Below are 19,832 nucleotides of genomic sequence, written 5' to 3'. Positions count from 1 at the left end.
TCTCTTCTCCTCAGGTAGATTAATTAGTTTCCTCAATTAGAAGGAGCTGATGCTGCTCCTCAGCTCTCGGGGAAGTGTCACCGAGGGCCCTCCCTGTGCTGCTCCAGAGCCAGGTCGGGCAGTTGTTGCCTCTGGGGCTCTGAAGGAGGTACAACAGTCACCACTTGAACTGCTTTGACACGTTTATGCCAGAGTTACTCATCGGACAAAGGACAAGACACCAAACCTTGGAGCCAGAGGACAAAAGAGGAAAAAAAAGCCAGATACAGGACAGGTATGTTGGTTACTTTGCCATGTTACTTTATGTAACGTCACATAACTGTTGCCATAGGAACATTATGCAGGTACACTTATGGTTTGTTTGGCTTTACGGTGTTCTCCATGTACCAAAAGATGAAGTATTTAGTAAAACATTAACCTCGCTCCTTCTTTTTCTGTTTTTTAGTGTCGCACACAATAAAAAGCTACTGCTGAGCTCCCAGCCTGTGCCTGGCTTGGGAAGCTTTTAAGTTCAGAGGAGAAAGGCTTCTGCATCCTTGTCTAGGCAGCTGCAGTCCCAGGTTACTGATCTTCTCTGGGTCACACCGGCAGCATCTTCTCCCCTACACTGAGAGGAAGATGGGACTCCTCGAGCATCGACCACGCTCTGCCAGCTCCCGGGACACAGTGCATGTTAAATAACTCAAGTAAAACTCAAGTAAAAATCCATTTTAACTTTGCTGTATTTATATACTATATAAATTTTACATGCTATATATTTACAGTGGGGCAAGTGCTTTTTATCTTTAAAAAAACAAAGATCAAACTTTTAGACATCTCTGAACAACACAGCTTGTATAAACCAGACAGATTATTCAGATGAACTGTATTTAATACAGGTTCCCCACTCATCTCCTGATGCAGGACCAGTGAATAATAAGTGCATCACAGTTTGATAGCATTTAATAATAAAAATAAAAATCACAGTATGAATTTGTCTGTAACTAGACACTTTAGAGAGACAAAACAGACAACTGAGACTTAAGACAAATGACAGTATATTAAGAAAATGTAATAAAAACATATGGAACAATATACAAATAGTCTTGAGAGATACATTCAGAACTGCATATTTGTTGTTTCACAATGTTGAAAACCAGAAGATTTTCTTCAGATCTTGAATATAACTCAAATGTGAAGTAAATTAGTTTCTAGTGTCAGACCACAGAAAAAATAAAATGAAGCTCTTGCAAAACTTGTGAAGTTTTAAATAAGTCTTTAAATTAAATATACAGACTGTCAGTTGCAATTTTTATACTTCCTGGTCGCTCTTGCACCAGATGTCTTAACTTGGAGTAACATTACATGAATAACATAAAGTCAACCTGAGTCTGTAATTAAGCAGCATTTGAGATGGTCTATTCCAGGGCATTATCTCACCTCAGTGAGATATTTATGTGGTAATTTACAATGTTCAGCAGTTGTAAAAAGTTTTCACCCTTTTGGATTAGAAGTATATTTTAAAAAAGAAAGTCTCAAGTTAAAAACTAAAAAAAAGTTCATATATGGTAAAATCTGTACAGAAATGTTAAGCACCACTTATGACTGGATTTTTGTCTTGATGGTAATTGTTTTGATAATAAATTTTAAGTTTTGATGGTCAATATTGGTAATGTCAGGTTTGAAGGTAAGAAGTCGTCGGTTTTGATGATAAAAAGTCGTTGATTTGAAGGTAAAGGGTTGCTGGGTTTGATGGGAAGAAGTCATTGGGTTTGGTGGTGGGTTTAGTCTGAGTATTGAAGGCTTTCATCAGTCAGCTCCACATCTGAAAGACAAAAGGAAGCAAGGTCAGTCCCTGTCATGGCATAAAACTGTGTCTCAGTGCCTTGATTTCTAACAGAGAAGGTTCAGAGCTGCCCCCAGCTCCATCTGCTCTGTGACTACAGGATCCAGCTCTCTCTCAGACTGACCCTGTTTCAGTTCTAGGCCAAGAATGGCGACCTGTTTCAGAGCATTAGGACAGAGCCGCCTGCTTTAATAGCAAGTGCTGGACCTCAGGTAAATGGAGTTTAGCTGAAGTTTTGCCTAGACAGCATCGTTGTGGTCAGGCTGACCCAACCTTACCCACACAAACAGAGCCTGCAGAAACCTGCTGGAGAGAACAGGGAAGGATGTAGGAAATAACTGCTTTAGAGCTGCTCCTTCCCCATCCTGTATGATTTTGTCTTTCATCACAACTTAGCACTGTTTCCATCCTTATTAATGGATTCAAATTAACATGAGTCCTGGTGAAAAGGCACAACCTCACAATTCCTTCTCAGTGGCTCCTTGCCTGTCCCTACCTTGTTTGAGAGGTTCAACACTAAAAACACACTGCCACAGTGGCCTCTTTTCAAACTGGATTCCATCATTCAGAGAATCTTACTTGAGACCCATTTTTTAAAAAGAATATTGACTTCCCACAAGAAGCAGCTAATTAAGATCCATAGATTTGATGAAACACTAAAATTCTCAAGACTCCCAAAAATTGCTTCTCCCAGGCCTCCCCTCCCCCTTGTGTTGTGAGCAATGAACAAACACCTCCTTCACCTCCACAGCCCAGCAGTGTCACTGCCCCAGGACTTGTGCAATGAGATTATTGCACAATAATCTCACTATACTTCAGACTGCTTTAGGAAAAACCCAAGTTTGCCATCTGCTGGCCAGAGAACTCCCTAGAGCCAAACCAGTATTGAGCACATGCATTTTACTGTTCAGTTCCTGATTTATCAGCTAGAACCGAGACACTTTTGGTGCAATAAGGGTTATTTTGATATCAGTATAATAAAAAAAAGGTCTATTTTTACAACATTAGTATTTGAAAGACCTCAGTTCAGTCCTTCTTAAATTTTCCTTGTTAAAGAATAAAGGGTGAACAATCAGCTTCCCCTCCACGCTGTATTTTCAGAATGACACTTTTGGTTGCTTATGTCCTAAAAGACAATCATTTTTCCACAAATGCATTTCCTCTTTGCCTTGAGCAAACTTTTCAGTGCAAGAATCTAATAACTGTGGCAATTTACCTCAATGTGGAAACCACATGAAATTCTGGAAAATTAAAATCTCTTTCAGGATTAAACTTCTCTGCATAGCAAAATGCATTCAGCCACAATGACATTTTTAACACTGGACTAGTAATGAACAGGATTGTCACTGACCATTAACCCAATTCTTAAACTGTGGGTAGTTATAAAATGTAGAAAATGTAACAATAAAACTTGCTTTTGGATAGTGAGCTGTCTTCTTCAGGGATTACTTGAAATATCCATGTGCAAAATAGATAGCTGGGGGATTGTTCTGGTTTTTATATATCAGTAACTGGAACTGGTTTATGTCAGATAACAGGCATTTTAAAAGTTTTTATTTCTACAACAAACACTTCAGAAAAAATTTCATGGGAAATGCTGTCAAGTTTGATTTTAGATGTTGCATTTGTTGCAGTGTGCAATCTTCTTCATTGCATAATTCTAGAGCTAATTAATTTAATTCATTTATCTACTGAGAGCCCAAGTCAAGATTATGACAAGCAACAGCTGGGAATTCAGTGTGAATTCAGTCAGGCATTCAAGTTTGTATTTAGTTTTTTTATAAGCAGCACCAAACAGATTTCTTTTAAAATATTAAAAATTGGGAAAGAGCTGCTTCATCAGCCTACTTCTATGTATTTTTAAGCCTATACTAACAGAAAAACCCCACAACTAAATAAAATAGCAGGGATTTAACATGCTCCCCAGGTGTTAAATTGTGAGGTGTCCTCTGGAGGGTTGACAGCTGTGCTTAGGAGAAGGCAGAGCTACACCTGAACCACCAATATTTCAGTATTATCACCAATTTCTGTTACTCTGAATAAGCAACCAGCAGTTTCTGTGCTATGAAATAGCTGAACACAGTATTTTATTTAAATCACAGAATGGTTTGGGTTGGAAGGGACCTTAAAGATCACCTATTTCCAACCCCCCTGCCACGATATTGTTTGGAAGCCACGATATATAAAGCAGAGATTTCATCACAGAAGCATTTAAAGATTGTTCTGAATTAAAAGGAGTCCTGCCAACAACCCTGGGCTTCCTTACCTCTGACATACTCATGGGATGCCATGGAGCTGTATTTCTTGCTGTCACCTGCACCAGAAGGCTTCTCTTCCTTGTAGGGTTGTTTACTGCCCTGGCTTCTGTATTGCTCACATAAATGGTCATCTGGAGGACGGGATTCTTCCTTCTTCTCCCATGTTTTCTTCTGGAAACGAGGATCTAAATATTCCAATAAGTCTTTCAGTTTCCTGTCGTGCTTCTTCTTTTTCTTCTTTTTCTTATGTTTGCGATTGTCATTGTCAAAGTGGAGCACAGAGCAATCCAAATCATAAAGTCTGAAGGAAACATGCAAGTTAAAAATAGAGAGACAGATGTGGCACTTGATGTATATATGAAATGTTATTTATTTTACCACAGGTGACGACTTGCAGCGTATTTTGTGGTCATTTCTGCACATCTAATTTACTTTAGATGCAGCAAACTTAAGCCCTCAGAATGAAGGACAACAGCTCCTGGTTTGTACACAAAACATTAACAGGGGCTAGTTGTGGAATATGGGGAATAAAAAAAAAAATTCAATTTGTAGCCTAATCAAAAATCGTGTGCAGATGTTACTCTGACTACAATGTCCAGCTCTAGTGTCCTATCACAATTCAGCAATATCTTTCCTATCTTCACTTGACCAACCTAATGACATGATCCCGTCACATTATGATAGAAAAATAACTTAGAAACAATGGAAAAAAAGGCAGACATAAGAAATACCCAGAAAATAATTAGGAAAAAAATTGCTGATTATGCTGGAATCCTTGCTTACTTGTAATCCTTCTCTCGATGTTTATCTTTGGACTTCTTTTTCTTCTTGACCTTCTTATACTTTTTGATTCTTTGGTCATCTATCTTTCTGCATTTCTTTTCTATGTCACTTCCACTTTCTTCTTGGTGGGAATATCTTCTTTTGCTGTTCCTTAGTTTTTCAGTTTCCCGGGAAGAGTCCTCCAGGTGTGAATGTGCTGGCAGGGGTGGGAGCGCGTGCCTGTCCCGGGAGTATCTGTCAGGATGCTGCTGAGGTACTGAACAGTGATGTAGGTTTGCTCTGTGGCTGCTGAAGTGATGTAAATCCTCCTCTCGAGAGAGTGGGTTGTGAGCCCACCTGCTTTTGCAATGATAATCCTTGTGTGACCTGCTGTAAGCTTGGCTCAATTTGTCATAGTCTTTATCACAATGAGAGGACTTCCTCTCTCTACCATCCCTTGTTCCATGGGAGGAATAATAATCGTTGTAGTATCTGCATTTTTCCCATCTCCGTGGCTCATCTTGGTAGTATCTTTCTCTATTCCAAGCTCTCTCCCCTTTGGAATAGTAATACCTGTTCCTGTCTTGTTCTGTCCTTTCTCTGCTTCGGGATCTGTAACGAGAGTATTTCCCTGAGCTTCTGCCATTGCTTGGACTGTGCCTTTCATTATGGGAAGATCTGTACTTGCTCTCACTGCAATAGTCCTGCTTGTGACGACTCTGCTTGTTTGTGTCCACACTACGAGAGCTCCTCCTCCTGTGGGAATGTTCATCTGTTTTGCTCCTGCTTTGCCTCTCCCTCTCCTCAGTGTCTGAGTTCTCTCTCTTCCTCCGGTAGTGCTCTTTGTCAGTTCTTTTAGAGTCATGTATTTTTTTCTTATTTTTTTTCATATGTTTCTCTTCTTCACATATTTTACTACTCAGTCCCTCATCTGCTCTAGAAAATTGGCTTTCCAATACTTTATCCAGCTTTGTAATGGAAGAGTCATTAACAGGTGGTACCTCTACATAATTATTAGAAATGTCCTTTGTATCTTGGCATTTATCTGTAATATCTAGAGATGCAAGTTTTTTAGAACTACATTCAATGTCAGGCTTCACAGAGGAAGTTTGCCCTAATTTCTCTTTGCTCTCAGGAGACCCTTTGATGTACAAAGGATTTTCTTTTGAAATGAGTTCAGGTTCTTTTGATCTTCTTGGTTTGTCTTCGTCTCTGATGTCTTCACACTCTCGCTGCCCAAGGAATTCATCTTCAGTGTCCAAGGATTTTTTCCTGACCTTGTGCTGACCATTGATATTGAGATGTGCATTATCAGCTTTTGTTATAATACTTTCAGCAACTTTTTCTTTGGTAAAAATGGTTTCGGAATCTGGTTGAGTAAAAAGTTTCTCAACCTCACAGCTAAAATTGGAAGGAACCTTCCTGGATTCTTCATAAGCAAACAGTGCTTCCATGACTACAGTTTCCATAAGACCATCATTCTCAGAAGATTTCTGAGGTCCAGATACACTGCACAAAACAAGAACATATTTTTAACTTGAAAAAGTCCATCTAAAACAGAAGTGTTATGATTTAAGTAAAAAAATTGGTGGCTAATGCCAAACTCTGCAAGACGTTCCCTTTAGAAACCTATTCTTACACCTTCCTCAGCTCCCAGGGAAAGTGGTTTTCTTCTCTCAATTCTGCAAGTGTTATCTTAAAAAACCACACCCAACACATCCATCTCCTTCCACTTGCAGCTCTGAATCACATCAACAGCCACAACAACCATATTTGCTCTTCCCCCCTCTAGAACAAAAACAAACACACAGATTTCCCACTCTCTCCCAAATGGGAGAACAGATGGTGGGAATGTACATTCACTCATCCTAGGGTGGAAAAGAGGAATAGAAGAACTATTTCAGACAATGGAAGAAAAATGTAAAAACATTCTATAAAAGTTTTCCAAAAGGCATTTGCCAGTGTTTAGTATCAGAATAATGTGTGCCCAGTGCTCATGTTTGCAATACTACACATGCAGCATGGAATTCTCTGTACTGATGAAATCTTTCTATTAAGTAATATTAGTAGACAGGTAAAATAATGATAAACTTATATGAAACCTTCTTTTAAGCAGAGTGTACTCATTTTACCTTTTCTCCTCTGACAAGCTGTTCAACTGGCTGTATGTGAGAGAGTCTAAGATACCTTGAGGATCGGGTGACAAAGCTTTAGGCATCTACAATTAAAACACAGAAGTTAATAAACAGAAAAAGAAAAGCTCTCTTTAGTAGAAAACTATTGTTTGCAAAATTTCAACACTAGATGTTAAACCAGAGCACACTGAGTTACCTGTGCTGTCCTCATTTTACACATCATCCCACTCCCCCCCAATTATATTTTATGAAACTTATGATGCACTATCTTAGCTGAACTTCTCTTATGTTGACAGCTTCTCAGCTCTGCAAATCCAATGGGATCACAGCACAAAGGGTTATGATGAAATTTGTGCTGTGTGTTTTCCTGGTATTCCACATGAATCAGGAACACTGTAATGCTGATGAATATAGAATATATCACAGGTGGGAAAGTCCAGATGGGACAAATGTAACTCACCGTTTCCAGCACCCCGTTTGCTTTAGAAAAGAACATCTCAGAGGGTTTAACAGGTTGGACTTGGCAAGTGGAATCGTCAAGTTTCAGTCCATTTTCTTTATATTCGTTATCTAAACTAATAGCACCATTTAGGGAATCTATTTTTGGCAGCTCGTGCTGGGATCTTTCTTCAGCATTCGGACAGGACGAATGGGAATTATGCAATGTACGGACCACCTTCCCAAGCAGAATTCCATTGGAAGATATCACGTTGCAATTCCTTTTAAACAAGCCCTTTGACTCCTCCGCTTTTCCTGAAGGTTCTGCTCCGTAAGGGACTATGTTCTCAGAACCCAGTTTGGGGTTTCCATTCACTGCTGGCTCAACAAAGATTTCATCAGGAACTTCCTGTTTGGAGACATTAGCAGGGACTGACATTGTGGAGAGATTTGAGGTAGGCTCTGCTGCGGAGCAGTTTGTAACTGTGGATGAAGGAACAGGCTTGCTCAGCTCCTCATCCTCCCCAGCACTGCTCGGACACTCCAGCGGGGGCACAGTCTGACGTGCAGGCAGTTTGTTGTGAATACTGATAGTGATCTTCTGGTTTTTTGAAGGGTCAGTCATTGAAGGCCTGGAAATGGCCCAGTTTTGAACACAGGCTGTTGGTGGAGCTGATGAAGGCCTTTTTACAGCCACACCAACTGCACTGGGATCCTCTTTTAAGGGTCCATTTCCATTTAAACGACTTGAACTCTGCATTTAAAGACATTGCAAAATGGGTATGTTCAAACACACAGCAATCAAAGTTTTAAAACATCAAATTCTCCTACTGTACACACTTCTACAAATTGCCTCAACACCTAAGAAAACACCCCCCCTTCCAATACAAGTGCAAGTCCAACAAGTGTGTTTAATTCCTGCCTCTGATTAACTGCATATTGGTTTCAAATGAGTGTCATTGTTGAAACCCACCCAAACAACTTAACATCGACTAAAGCTATTCCAAAAAATACTTATTTTCCTCTTTAAACATTCCCTGACAACACTGGAATATTTCTTCTGGTAATCAGGAACAAGACAATCTCTTTTCACTGTTTCAACTAAAGTGACACTGATGGGGGTGGGCTGGGGGATATTTACTTTTTAAATTTAAATTATTTAAGCATTAATAGACCATTTAAATTGTCTCAGGAGCATAGCTCAGCTGAGTTGGGAGGATAAAGTAGTGAAGCAGCACGGCTGCACAATTCAGGATTAGCCACTGTTCGAGCAACTCTGGCTGCAGCACAAGGGCTGTGAAGAAGCTGCAGTGTGGAAGGGAAAATAAAACAACAAAAAAACCCACTCCACACCAAAACCCACCATAATTCGGTGCCATTATCTGCCCCCTTTAATTACCTTGATCATGTGAGGAGGAAGCCGTGGTCCCATGAATCCAGGCTGTTTGCTGTTGGCTCCCCGCTGGCCCAGGAACGGGCGGGGGTACGACGGCGCCGGCAGGTAAAAAGCGCGTTCCCCGAGCGTCAAGTCGTAGCGCCTGGAGGAAAATCAGAGACCCCAGCTCAGAGCTTTGCTTTCAGCCCATTCTTAGATTAAACCCCATCCTATAATTTCACAGGAGCAGTGTATATGACCATGGAAGACATATACAAAAAACTTAGCCGAGACTGCAAACTGAAAATTTGGTAATGGTCTTCCTACGACAACATCCTTTTCGGAGCAGTAACTCAGCCTTACATCACCTATGGCCATCATTTCTCCTCTGTTCTAAATTAGCCAGCTACAAAGAGCAGATACATAGCAGGATACACAAGTGCAAAAGTTTAAGGCCAAGCAATGAAAGATATTTAAATAAATGACATGGGGAATTTCCAGTTAGAGAGAAGTTAATTGTACAGATAGGAATATTTTCCTAGGGGTGAAAAGACTTAAAAAGAAGAAGTAATTCGATAGTAAAAATGTGGTTTGTGTTAATGGTTGTTATTACCTGATATAAAAAAGTACGTAAGCTTGCTGATTGAGAACTGTTTTGATATCAGAAAGTTCTACTGAGGCATCATTCATTCGATACCAAAGTCCATTACCAGCCTGCAAACAGAGATAATGTATCTTCAGATGAATTGCATGTGTTCCAAAGGACATCACAGATAGAACACCACAGAACAAAACATACCACGACAAAGCAAACAGAACACATAATGCAATCTTTTCCCCTCGAAATGTTACCAGTAACATTTTAATTTCTTTGCCAGCACAGATTTTCCCCTGCTAGAAATGGAGCTGTACCTACCTTTATGAAGCAGAGATAGTGCCCAGCATTACAGTTGAAGCCACTATGTACAAGAACTGCATATAAAGCATAGATGAGAGGTTCTCCAATGGATTGGGACATATATGCTCGAAGATCCAAATATTCAGGGTATTTTACATCCTAAACACAGACAAAGAAGATACAAAAATTATTCTGAAATAATTCATGGAATAGCCTGAAAAAACCACTTCTAAAGACACAGACTAGGATTATATTAATATATTTTTTGATTCACTTAAAAATACCTATTCTCATAATATTTAATAATTTAAGTTGCGGGGAACTACTTTCTACAGAATTAGCTCTTTAAGGTATGTTCTTATGGTCACACAGGAACTTTATCACTATCAAAAAATGAAGGAGTCATAGTTGTCATATTGACTTTTCTTCCACTATAGTTACTGCCTGAAAACATGAACAACTTTAAAATGAGTGTTCATCTTTGGGAAATGTTCCATTCCAAGAAGGTAAAGTAGCATTACAGCTGTAAACACACCTTGTTGATCTTTCCACCGGTAAAATTTGCAAATCTTTTCAGTGATATTGTGAGGACATTGGAAGAGCGATGTATCGTGTATCTTTTGGATGCTGGAACCATCTTTTTACACCTTAAAAACAAGCACAGACAAATTTTTAACAGTATATTCTTTTCCCACCCAAAAGTTGAGCAAGTTTTCATCCCTCACACGTGCTTATGCTATTTGAATGACATTTACTTGCATAATATGTTAGATCTTTTCATAAATCCATACATTGTATTTCAGCTTTGTTAACAGAGAAAAAAAAGCAGGATATAAGAGGACAGCTCTACAGAACAAAGAATAAAGGATTTAGAACATTATCTTTTGATAGCCAAAGAAATGCCTGAACATTTCTTATGCCAAAAAGATAAGGCTGTAAAAAATGCAAAAACAAATCAAAATTTAAGAAAAAAAATCACTGGAAGGAAACATTCTGCAGGAGACAATTGGGCAGTGCTAAGATTTCATGTACTGAGGTTGTCTGGAAAGACACTGAATCCATCTGCAGTCCTTCAAAACAAAATTACTCATCTTGTTGGTTGCATTCAAAGGCAGGAGGTACAGAGTAAGTCCTGAAATGCAACCACAGCACAGACAAAGACTGAAACGTGTCACTTGACATTGTCAAGAAAAATCCTGTTGAGAGTTAACAATCAGAAAGAATTAAATAGCCTCTTTTCAAACTCTGGTGTCAAAACACAAGGCTCAGAATTCCAAACTGATGGAGAAAGCCTATGAACAAAAAAAAAGAGACCCACCCAAAATAACTAAAAAAAAGGAAGTGGTTTATACAATTCTATGAAACCTGTAATTAGAGACAAAGTTTTCAGGTAGTAATCTTTATTAGAAAAAAATCATGAAATCATGGTAGGAAATAAAAGGAAAACATCAATTAGAAAAAACTGTAAAGTAATATAATAGTTTACCAGGAATGGAAATGATACTGTACATACACCAAACCTTTTTAAACTTTTTTTAAACTCACAAAAAGACTGAAACATCTGGGTTTATGCATGACTAAACTCACTCCCCGCATTATTGTAGGATCAGGAAATTCAGATGTGAGGTGCTTATTACAGTTATCTTACTCATCCTCAGCCATAATCTGGAAACTATGGGAATTACTCAAATATTACATGTTGCTTGCTGGGATCCACAGAGTAAAATGAACCTGGGATTAAAGTGGTGCAATAGCCACGTTGGATGCTCTTTATTCAACATCTGCATTCAGATGTGCTAATTAACTAAAGTTTTCTAACAACAAAAAGCAGGGATTACATTTTTCATTTCGAAGGATCAGACAGGAATGTTACAGAACCAAGCCTGGTGGTCTTTGCTTTTCTGAGTTTACATCTGAATAACTAACTTGTTTTGCCAAAATGCCTTACACAAGTGTTCAGTGCTCTTACATATGTGAAACATTTTCCATATTGATGAGCACACAGAACATCTGAACTCCACAGCTTTCACTAAGGTTTAGGGTGGTTTATTTCAGACAGAAGTCATCCATAGGTGTCACAATCCCAAAACTGTGCAAGACACTGTTCCATGAGCCCACAGAGGTTGATTGTCACTGAGTCTGTTCACAGTCACCAAGACCCAACCTCAATTTGTCTCACAGGGAACACCAGGACCTTCAGGAAGCTGGTGTTACCTCCCACCCCAAATCCTTGCCCACAGCTCCGTGCTCCAGCTCACCACTACTGATCAGACATTCCCTTTATCTTCTGGCCATATTTCAAAGTACAACTCCACACTTAGGAGGGCTGACAAGCCCCAGTGTAGACAAGACTCGGAATAAAAGTGTAATGTGAGCTAATGGCCACAATTCTTACAATATATTTCCAAATATTCAAACAGAAACACACAAATTACTCACTTAGAAACAAATGCCTTATTTCCCAAGCTTTGAACAATTTCAGTGTATTTGTTGTACAAACAAAATAAAATGAAACAGAGCCAAGTCTCACTATCTTATTGCTAAACAAAGTCAAAATAGAACTTAAGCTCCAAGTCCTGCACTGCATTAAACACATCTTGTGTTAAGGTGTAATTAATAATGATCTTACTTGCTACATTTATAGCTGTTTTCACCATCCAGTTGTTCCGGTTTCACAAATTGTTCTAGAGCTCTGGTGACAGATGTAACTGCCTGGATGAGTAAGAGATTAGAGCACTAAGTCACAAGAAATGTAAAATTTCAAACACTTACTAGCACTTTACAAGAGAACCTTGCTAGTTCATACTTAAGTGACCTATTGTGAACCAGCAAACACTGTGAAAAGGAGGCAGAAACAGTACACTGAGCATTTACCTCATTTAAAAATGATTCTACTTCAAAATAAATAAATTTTGCAATGCCACAGACAGCATCTGTGGTATGCTTTGGCATCAGTAATGAGAACAATCAACCCATCAGTCTAACAATAGATGTATACTGAAGTAGAATAATTGAGAACTATGATAGTATCATTGTTTGTGTAGATGTAATAATTATTTTTCCAGCTTAAATCCAATACAAACACAGAGACCATTTACATGGCTTCCACAGAACAACAGAGTCCAATCCACTCCCATCCACTCCCAAGCTCTTTTGTTCCAGCAACATATGTTTTTATGCAAAATGGCCTTATTTTACAAAGCTCTACAAGCCTTTACACTTCTCGACCCACCCTCCCAGAACACCTCACCTTTATATCCAAGGTAACGTCGAGGAACGGCTCGTACGTATCTGACACTGCTTTGCAGTTCAAGCACTTTACTGCAATCAAAATACAAAGGCTTAACAACATGTGAAGGACACTCTGCTAATTTAAATTATTAATACATACTAGTTTAGTCAAACTACAAACAGACACAGATCAGTTCAAAAGACAGTAAATTTTTTTAAAAGTACCTCGGGATCTTAGATATCCTCCAAATATTTGATAAATAAGTGTGGTGGCTTGAGAAGATCTGTCCAATCTGGAAATAAATTAGAGTCAGACCTCAGAAGACTGAAGGCACAGAGTTAACCTCTCAAACATTTTTTATGAAAACCAAGGACATAGATTTTTAATTTGTGATAGCAAATAAAGGAGTAAGAGGGGTTAGGGAACATTTAAAAGTTAATTTGTTTATGCTTACTTGGTGCTTCCATTCAAGCAAGCTTTCTGTAAAGCATCAACAGTGAAGCATAAAAATTCATGTGCATCCTCTTGACTGCCAAAATGGAAATGTTTTCCTATTCCTAATAAATAAGAAGATTATTATTTATCTCTTATAGAATGAAAGAAAACAAGTATTTCTAAAACAGCTCTTCTTTAAAGTATCAAAATCATTTATATACATCAAATAACTTCAGAAAATTAGAAAAAATAAAACTATACTAAATTACTTACTTTTAAGGCCATTGATAACAGATGTAGGTTTGATGGCATTATTAGAGCAACACAGGACCTGGTTGATGTGACTTTCCATTGTGCACATCATACAGAATCCTTCTACATGACCTGAACAGTGAGAGAAGAAAGTGTTGCAGTCTAGTCAAATATGCATTGCTACAAAAAACCTCCCCCCAAAATAACAGTCTTTAATTTAGAGGTGCAATATCCACTCTCCATGCTACAGTCTCTTGTCCTAAGGTGCCAATACCCTGACATTTTGATGGCATTCTATTATACAGAACTGTACAGAATAAAAAGCGTAGAATCACAGACCAGGTTGCTCAAAGTCCCACCCAACCTGACCTTGAACATTCCCAGTGGAAGGTATCCCTGCCCACAGCAGGGGGTTGCAACCAAATGATTTTTAAGGTTCCTTCTAACCCAAAGCATTTTATGATTCTTAACTGAAATAATTTTTATATATGGAAACAATACATAATTAAATTTCTAGGAATAAATACTAAGATATCAGACTAGAAAGTATACAGGTCCCTTAGTAAAAAACACATTTATGGATATGAAAAGAGGCTCCCCTAGGCTTAAATAAATTTAAATAGAAAAATGGAATTCCAAGAACACAAGTTCAAGGGTTTAAAAAAATAGAAACTTCTATTTAGAATAAAATCAGTCTAAATTTTAATACAGTCTCCTGCAAATTTCTATTTCAGTTCACAAGAGATTAGCCTGTAATGCTTTCTAGGGTTTGGATTTTTTTTTAATGGGTCAACGCTGAACATACAATCCACCACAGTATTACTGCATTACAGTATCCAGGCTGTGAAGACTAAGAATCTTCAAAGCCGACATCCCAAATTTTATCACCTTTCTGCCAGCAGGAAACCCAAATGCCAAATGTTCATCAAATGCCTTCCTTTACAATGCACTTCATTATTCACATGAAGCAAGAAATGATCTTTTCTTTAAGTTTTACCACAGCACATTAAATTAACAAATTCACTTTATTTGCTATTCTGAGCCTCCTGTTAAGAGAATCCCTGAATCATTTAGGTTGGAAAAGACCTTTAAGATCATGTTCAAAACCTGCTTCTACCGATAAAATAGGACGACTAAGAATTTCCTTCACGCAATCACTGTTTTTCTTTCACCTTCAGAGCTGTCCAAACAGATTTATAACATTAGAAAGTACTCACAGGACTTGGTGTGCTCAAGGGAAAGCATGTAATTGGCAAGAGGAGGCGTGTAGGTCAGACACTGGAGAGTGGAATTAAGGAAACACGTGTTGCCGAGGTTCTGCAGTCCAACCCCAACACTCTGGGTTTGTTGCCAATCCATACAGATTTTCTCAGGTGGAAAAAGAATTCTTTGTGGCGGAGCAATCCCATCATTAACAACTGCAAAATTGTATTTTGAGAGACATGTACTGGTTTTGTTTGAAAGAGGGAATTTAAAGAGTAGCATCCTGCAGGAGCACCTTGAAGAACCAGCTCCAAAACGCAGCAACACATGATGCGCTGCCATTCCAATATGCTGGTCAACACACTGGTTTGGACAACGGTTTATTCACCTGTTTTAATTCTTCTAATGCAAGGGAAACTACCACTCTTATTTTAGTACCAGGTTTCTTTACATCTATACTCTCTCATCTGTTTATCAATTAAATTATTGGGGTTTTCCTTACTGTAACTTAAACCACAAACTTACACTTGTAATTATGCAGTAAGAACTGAGACAGAAAAATAAGCAAGTAAGTAGCACAGAAAGTAACCCTACAGATACCAGAGCTCTCCCTGAGCAGCATTATCATTCAAAGACTTGTGAATAATGAAAGCCATGAGTAGCCATGGAAAAATGTACTTTCCTCTGCGTAACAGGAAAGACCTGGGTAAATCTATGCCTTATGAAAAGCTGCCCTTATTTGATTGTAAAGAGATCAAAACTAATTTACAAAGAGATAAAACTGAGTTCTGCAACACTGGTCCCTTCAGTTGCCTCAGGGGATGCACAAAATTGAAGTCTGCCACTAAAGTCTTGGTTCACCGTGGTCCCATTTTACAGCAGTGCAACAACTAAGAACTGCTTCTACTTTTGTTTTGTTTTGAAAAAAAAACAGGGGGAGGACAAAAGACACACTTACCTAGATCTCTTTGGGCAAAAGGCTTAGATTTTTGAGATGATCTACAATAAATATGCCCTCCAGGGCCTTTGTCCACAGAGACTTTGTTTGGATCTTCTGTAGGTGGTACCCGGCCCAGACTCGCGGTGCGTGACGTCATTTTTTTAGTACGGGGTTTCATAGATTTGTCAGACCTTCTCGATGAAGATTTTTTAGACTTTGAGGATTTTGGCTTGTTAACTATGGTCATTGTTCATATCTGTAACAAGGCAAAAGTTCTGTTTGACATAAGGAACATCAAGAAGCATTCCAGAAAGAAAAGACTACTGGAAATCCTGCCGCTGAGTCTCAAAGAACTTACAGAACTAAGCAGATGCTAAGTATGATTAAAAACAAAGAAACAAACCTCCAAAACTCAAAAATAATTGCACCCAACATGAAACTAAACACACAAAGTAGAACTGGCCATCAAAACTGCATCGATATTACTTTTAACTTCAGCAGAGCTGGTGACTGATGGCATTTCTGACACTTTCATGAGATTTTAAACCATTATAGTTATGAAGACCTTCTTCTTAAAATGAGCTGTGGCACATTCAAGTGTTGCCTGTTGAGATCCAGGAGGAGTTGTTTGGCATCTTTTTGCTCCTGGGAACCACGCACCTCTGAGACTCAGAGGGTGGGATAGAGCTCTGAGAAATCTTGGGACAGGAGATCCAGAAAACACTTGCAAATTTATTTCCACCCGGGTTTCTTCTGCCCTTCCAAGAAGCATTTGTTTGGACAGAATTTTGGCAGCACTCCTTGTGGTATTTTGCACCTACCACATTTACAATGCTTACTATCAACCAAAAAGTTGAATTAAAAACCATCCTTTTCAGTTCTACTTATGTAGAGTTGTAGGTTTGGCCAGGGGAAAAACAACAGAGGAATGTAAGCTATAAAAAGAAAATGCTGAATGCAAAAGAAAGCAAAACAAATCCTCGGCCCTCAAGTGCAAAGGCAATAACAGACACTAAGTACTTTATAAAACGCTGATTAGGTTTTGAGATGATAACTCTTTAACTATGTGTAATTGTGTGTGCGTAGTAAGCTGTTGAATAATTACATGATATATTATCCATTTCTATATGTAAATTTTTACTACTGTCTTACTACAGCATGTAGGGCCTTTTTAAGTTTAGGGAAACTATAAACTTAACTGAGGGTTTAAAGCATAAGCTGCTTTGTTGTACCGAAATATCTGAGAGAACAAAGCATAAAGCAGTTTCAGATTCATGGCATAACTTGATTGCTGATGATAAAAATTCAGGTAGATCAAACAAAGCACAGTAAATTGGAGAACTTCTAGTCCCACAAAAGACAAATTATGCACAAAGACTTAATTAGATTTTTTCCCCTGTAAATTCTCAATTTAAAATCCAATCTATACACATTTTCCATTTGTGAGATTATAATACACAAAAATGGAAAATTCATTCTCATTCTACTGAAAAATTAAGACATCTTTGTCCATTTCAAAGGCTAAGATGATAGTTCTTGGGCTCAGTGATTTTCAGGTAAGATCCAGACTTCAAATTGCAGATACCAGTGACATCTCCAGGGAAGGGGTTTCAACAACATATTTGAAACATATTTGCAGGACAAAAATCAGAATCAAGACACTGCAGTGAAAAGCAAACAGAAGAATGTTATCACAAAAAAAGCCTGGGCCTCATACTGACCAATGAGGGAAGCCTTATGTATTTTTAAATTTATTTTGACAACTGAGCAACACATTACCACATATCATGCACTACACACCAGCAGGTATCAATGCTGGTAAGAATAACTCAGACTCACCACTTTTTCAAAATATGTCAATATAATTTTTAATGTGGACACCACATCTCTGACTAAGTAGTACAGAACTATCGGTACTGATATTTTTCCTCTCCCATTGTTCAACGTACATACAGGTTGTGTTCCTGCACCACTGCTGAAGGTAAATTTACACTGCCATGTGTATTGAGAGTTATTTCCCTGTGCTATTCCCATAACAGACTTCTCCCAGTATGATACTGAAGAGTAAACCAGATAAAACAGTTACTTTCCTCCCATTTCGAGCGTTGCATCGGCGTTTTTAGATTTGTTTAGCAGTCTCACCACAACACACATCAGTTACGAGCTGGAGCTAAATATTTATGGTTGGTCTCGGCTCTGCATACAATAAATCACAGCTCGGGAGGGTTTGACACGAGATCCCGTTCACAGAACCGCGTCTAACCAGGGCGTGCGACTGCGCCTTTATCTCAGTACAACCCGAGCGTTTTCAGCAGTGATTGTAAGAAAACACCAGCGGCACACGGGAACAAGAGGGAACTCCTGCAGCACCAGCCCGGGCGGGGCTATCCCGGTAAATCCCGGCACCGCACACGCCGCTCCGAGCCAAAACAAACGGGGCAGTGCGGGAACGCAAACATACACTCCGCGCCGCTTTTACTTTCGTTACAAAATGAAAGGCAGGAGAGGCGAGAGTAATTAATTAACCTCTTCGCCCTTAATTACGAGCCGCGGGACAGCTCCGAGCGCCGCGTCCCGCTGGTCGTGGCGGGACCGAGCCCCGAGCGCCCCCAAACCCCGCTCACAACCCGACAGCCCGCCCAGCCTCAGACGACAGCCCGCCCAGCCTCAGACACCAGCCCGGGGTCAGTGCTACCCGAAAACAGCTGAGGGGTTCCGAGGGGTTTTGCTTCCCGAAAACGTTCTGACACCGACAGCGAAAGGCCGCTGGCCGGGGCGGGGAGAAGGGGCAAGGAGAAGGGGCAGGGGCAGGCACCGCACGCAACATGTCCGCGCTCAGCGCGGCAAGAGCCCAAACACACACAAAACAAAACCCACGCAGGCGAGGGGGGCCAGGGACCGGCCCTGAGGGAGCCCCCGCCTCGCCCTTCTTCCCCCAGCCCGCACACCGCTGGGCCGCCCCCGCCCCGCCGCTCCCCGCGCCCGTCCCCCGGCCCCGCGCTGACCTGTCCGGGCCCGCGTCCCATCCCGGCCCGGGGGTCGGACCGCGGCGGCGGCGCCCAACGGCGGCTCCGTGCCCATGGCAACGCGGGGGGGGCGGCGAGGGGAGGCGAACCGGGCGCGGAGCCCCCCAGGCGCGGGGCGGAGGGGCCGCGGGAGCCGCCGCGCCGAGCGGGAACAACGCGGGGCCAGGCGAGGCTCGGCGCCTCTCCCGCCGCGGGACGCGGGGCCGGGCCGCCCCGGCCGCCTCCCGGCCGCGCCGGGACGCGGGGAAGCCACGCCGAGTCCCCCACGCCGGCGGCAGCAGGAGGAGGAAGGATGAGGAAGGAGAGGCGGGCGGGCGCCGGCGGGACCCCGGCGCGGAACGGAGAAGGGCGGGCGCGGAGGCACCGCCGGGAGGGGGCCGGTCCCGCCGGCCCAGGGGGTGGCGGCGGCGGGGCTGGGTCGCTCCGCCGCGTGCTGGGGACGGCGCCCCGCCCCGCCCGGGGGTCCCACCCCCTCCGGCTGCCCGCCAGGCGGGAGGGCAGCGGCCGAGCGCCCGGCCCGCGCCCCAGCGCGGTGGGCTGGGCTGGGCTGTGCCGGCTGCTCCCGCCGGTCGCTTTCCCTTCCCTTTCCCGGGCCGGCCCCTCCCCCCGGCCCATTGATTTCCAGGCGGGAGCCGCACGCGGCACCGCCGGGCTGTGCCGGGGGCCGCCGGCGGGCCCGGCGCTTCCCCCCCAGCCCCATTACCTGGCTCGGCCCCGCTTGACTCGGCGCTGCCGGGTCCCCCTCGCCGCAGCCCCCGCCTCAGCCCGGCCCGCTCCGCCTCCTGTTACAGCCCGTCGGGGAACAATGACGTCCCTCCGCCGGCCTCTTGCATCCGGGGCCCGGCGCCGGCCGGGCAGGCGGGCGGGCGGGGGGAGGAGAGGAGGAGGAGGCGGCGGCGGCGGCGGGGGGAGCAGCGAGCGCCTCCGGGTCACACGGGGACCGGCACCGCCCCTGTGCCGCGGCCGGGAGCCGCTAGAGGGGGCTCGGCGACCCCCGGCCCGGGCGCGGGGTTCCCGCGGGGCGCGGGCGGTGCCGGTGCCCGGGCGGAGGGG

General features: G+C 41.9%; 1 protein-coding gene across 3 annotated transcripts; it reads right to left on the bottom strand.

Annotated features, from left to right (window-relative positions):
- Positions 1-704: 704 nt before the first annotated feature.
- On the bottom strand, positions 705-19,701 carry USP42 (ubiquitin specific peptidase 42). 3 transcript variants are annotated; one of them, XM_027683404.1, is made up of 17 exons: positions 19,483-19,701; positions 15,772-16,009; positions 14,828-15,028; positions 13,632-13,742; positions 13,378-13,480; positions 13,148-13,215; positions 12,942-13,012; positions 12,321-12,403; positions 10,227-10,338; positions 9,710-9,850; positions 9,407-9,507; positions 8,818-8,956; positions 7,441-8,172; positions 6,978-7,063; positions 4,867-6,354; positions 4,092-4,384; positions 705-1,804 (listed from the first exon to the last, which is right to left on the bottom strand). In XM_027683404.1, the coding sequence occupies exons 2-17, from the start codon at positions 15,998-16,000 to the stop codon at positions 1,764-1,766; spliced, it is 3,999 nt and encodes a 1,332-aa protein (XP_027539205.1). In that variant the 5' UTR covers positions 16,001-16,009; positions 19,483-19,701; the 3' UTR covers positions 705-1,763. The 3 variants fall into 3 exon arrangements, with proteins under 3 accessions (XP_027539205.1, XP_027539206.1, XP_027539207.1); XM_027683405.1 differs by lacking the exon at positions 19,483-19,701 and adding an exon at positions 18,759-18,829; XM_027683406.1 differs by lacking the exon at positions 19,483-19,701 and adding an exon at positions 18,631-18,651.
- Positions 19,702-19,832: the final 131 nt, after the last annotated feature.

This window comes from Neopelma chrysocephalum, unplaced genomic scaffold (genome assembly GCF_003984885.1).
Source record: "Neopelma chrysocephalum unplaced genomic scaffold, ASM398488v2 Primary Assembly neopelma1_65, whole genome shotgun sequence".
In the NCBI taxonomy this organism is placed as follows: domain Eukaryota; kingdom Metazoa; phylum Chordata; class Aves; order Passeriformes; family Pipridae; genus Neopelma; species Neopelma chrysocephalum.
Note: the sequence above shows the minus strand (reverse complement) of the source record. Positions and strands in the feature narration are given on the sequence as shown.

What these genes read in the sequence shown, in the direction of transcription:
- USP42 (XM_027683404.1), bottom strand. Translation starts at nt 16,000, where the DNA reads ATGACCATAGTTAACAAGCCAAAATCCTCAAAGTCTAAAAAATCTTCA. An exon ending in TGCTTGAATGGAAGCACCAA is followed by an intron (nt 13,216 to 13,377) that starts GTAAGCATAAAC and finishes ATTTATTTCCAG; the next exon opens with ATTGGACAGATCTTCTCAAG. An exon ending in AACAGCTATAAATGTAGCAA is followed by an intron (nt 10,339 to 12,320) that starts GTAAGATCATTA and finishes CTTGTTTTTAAG; the next exon opens with GTGTAAAAAGATGGTTCCAG.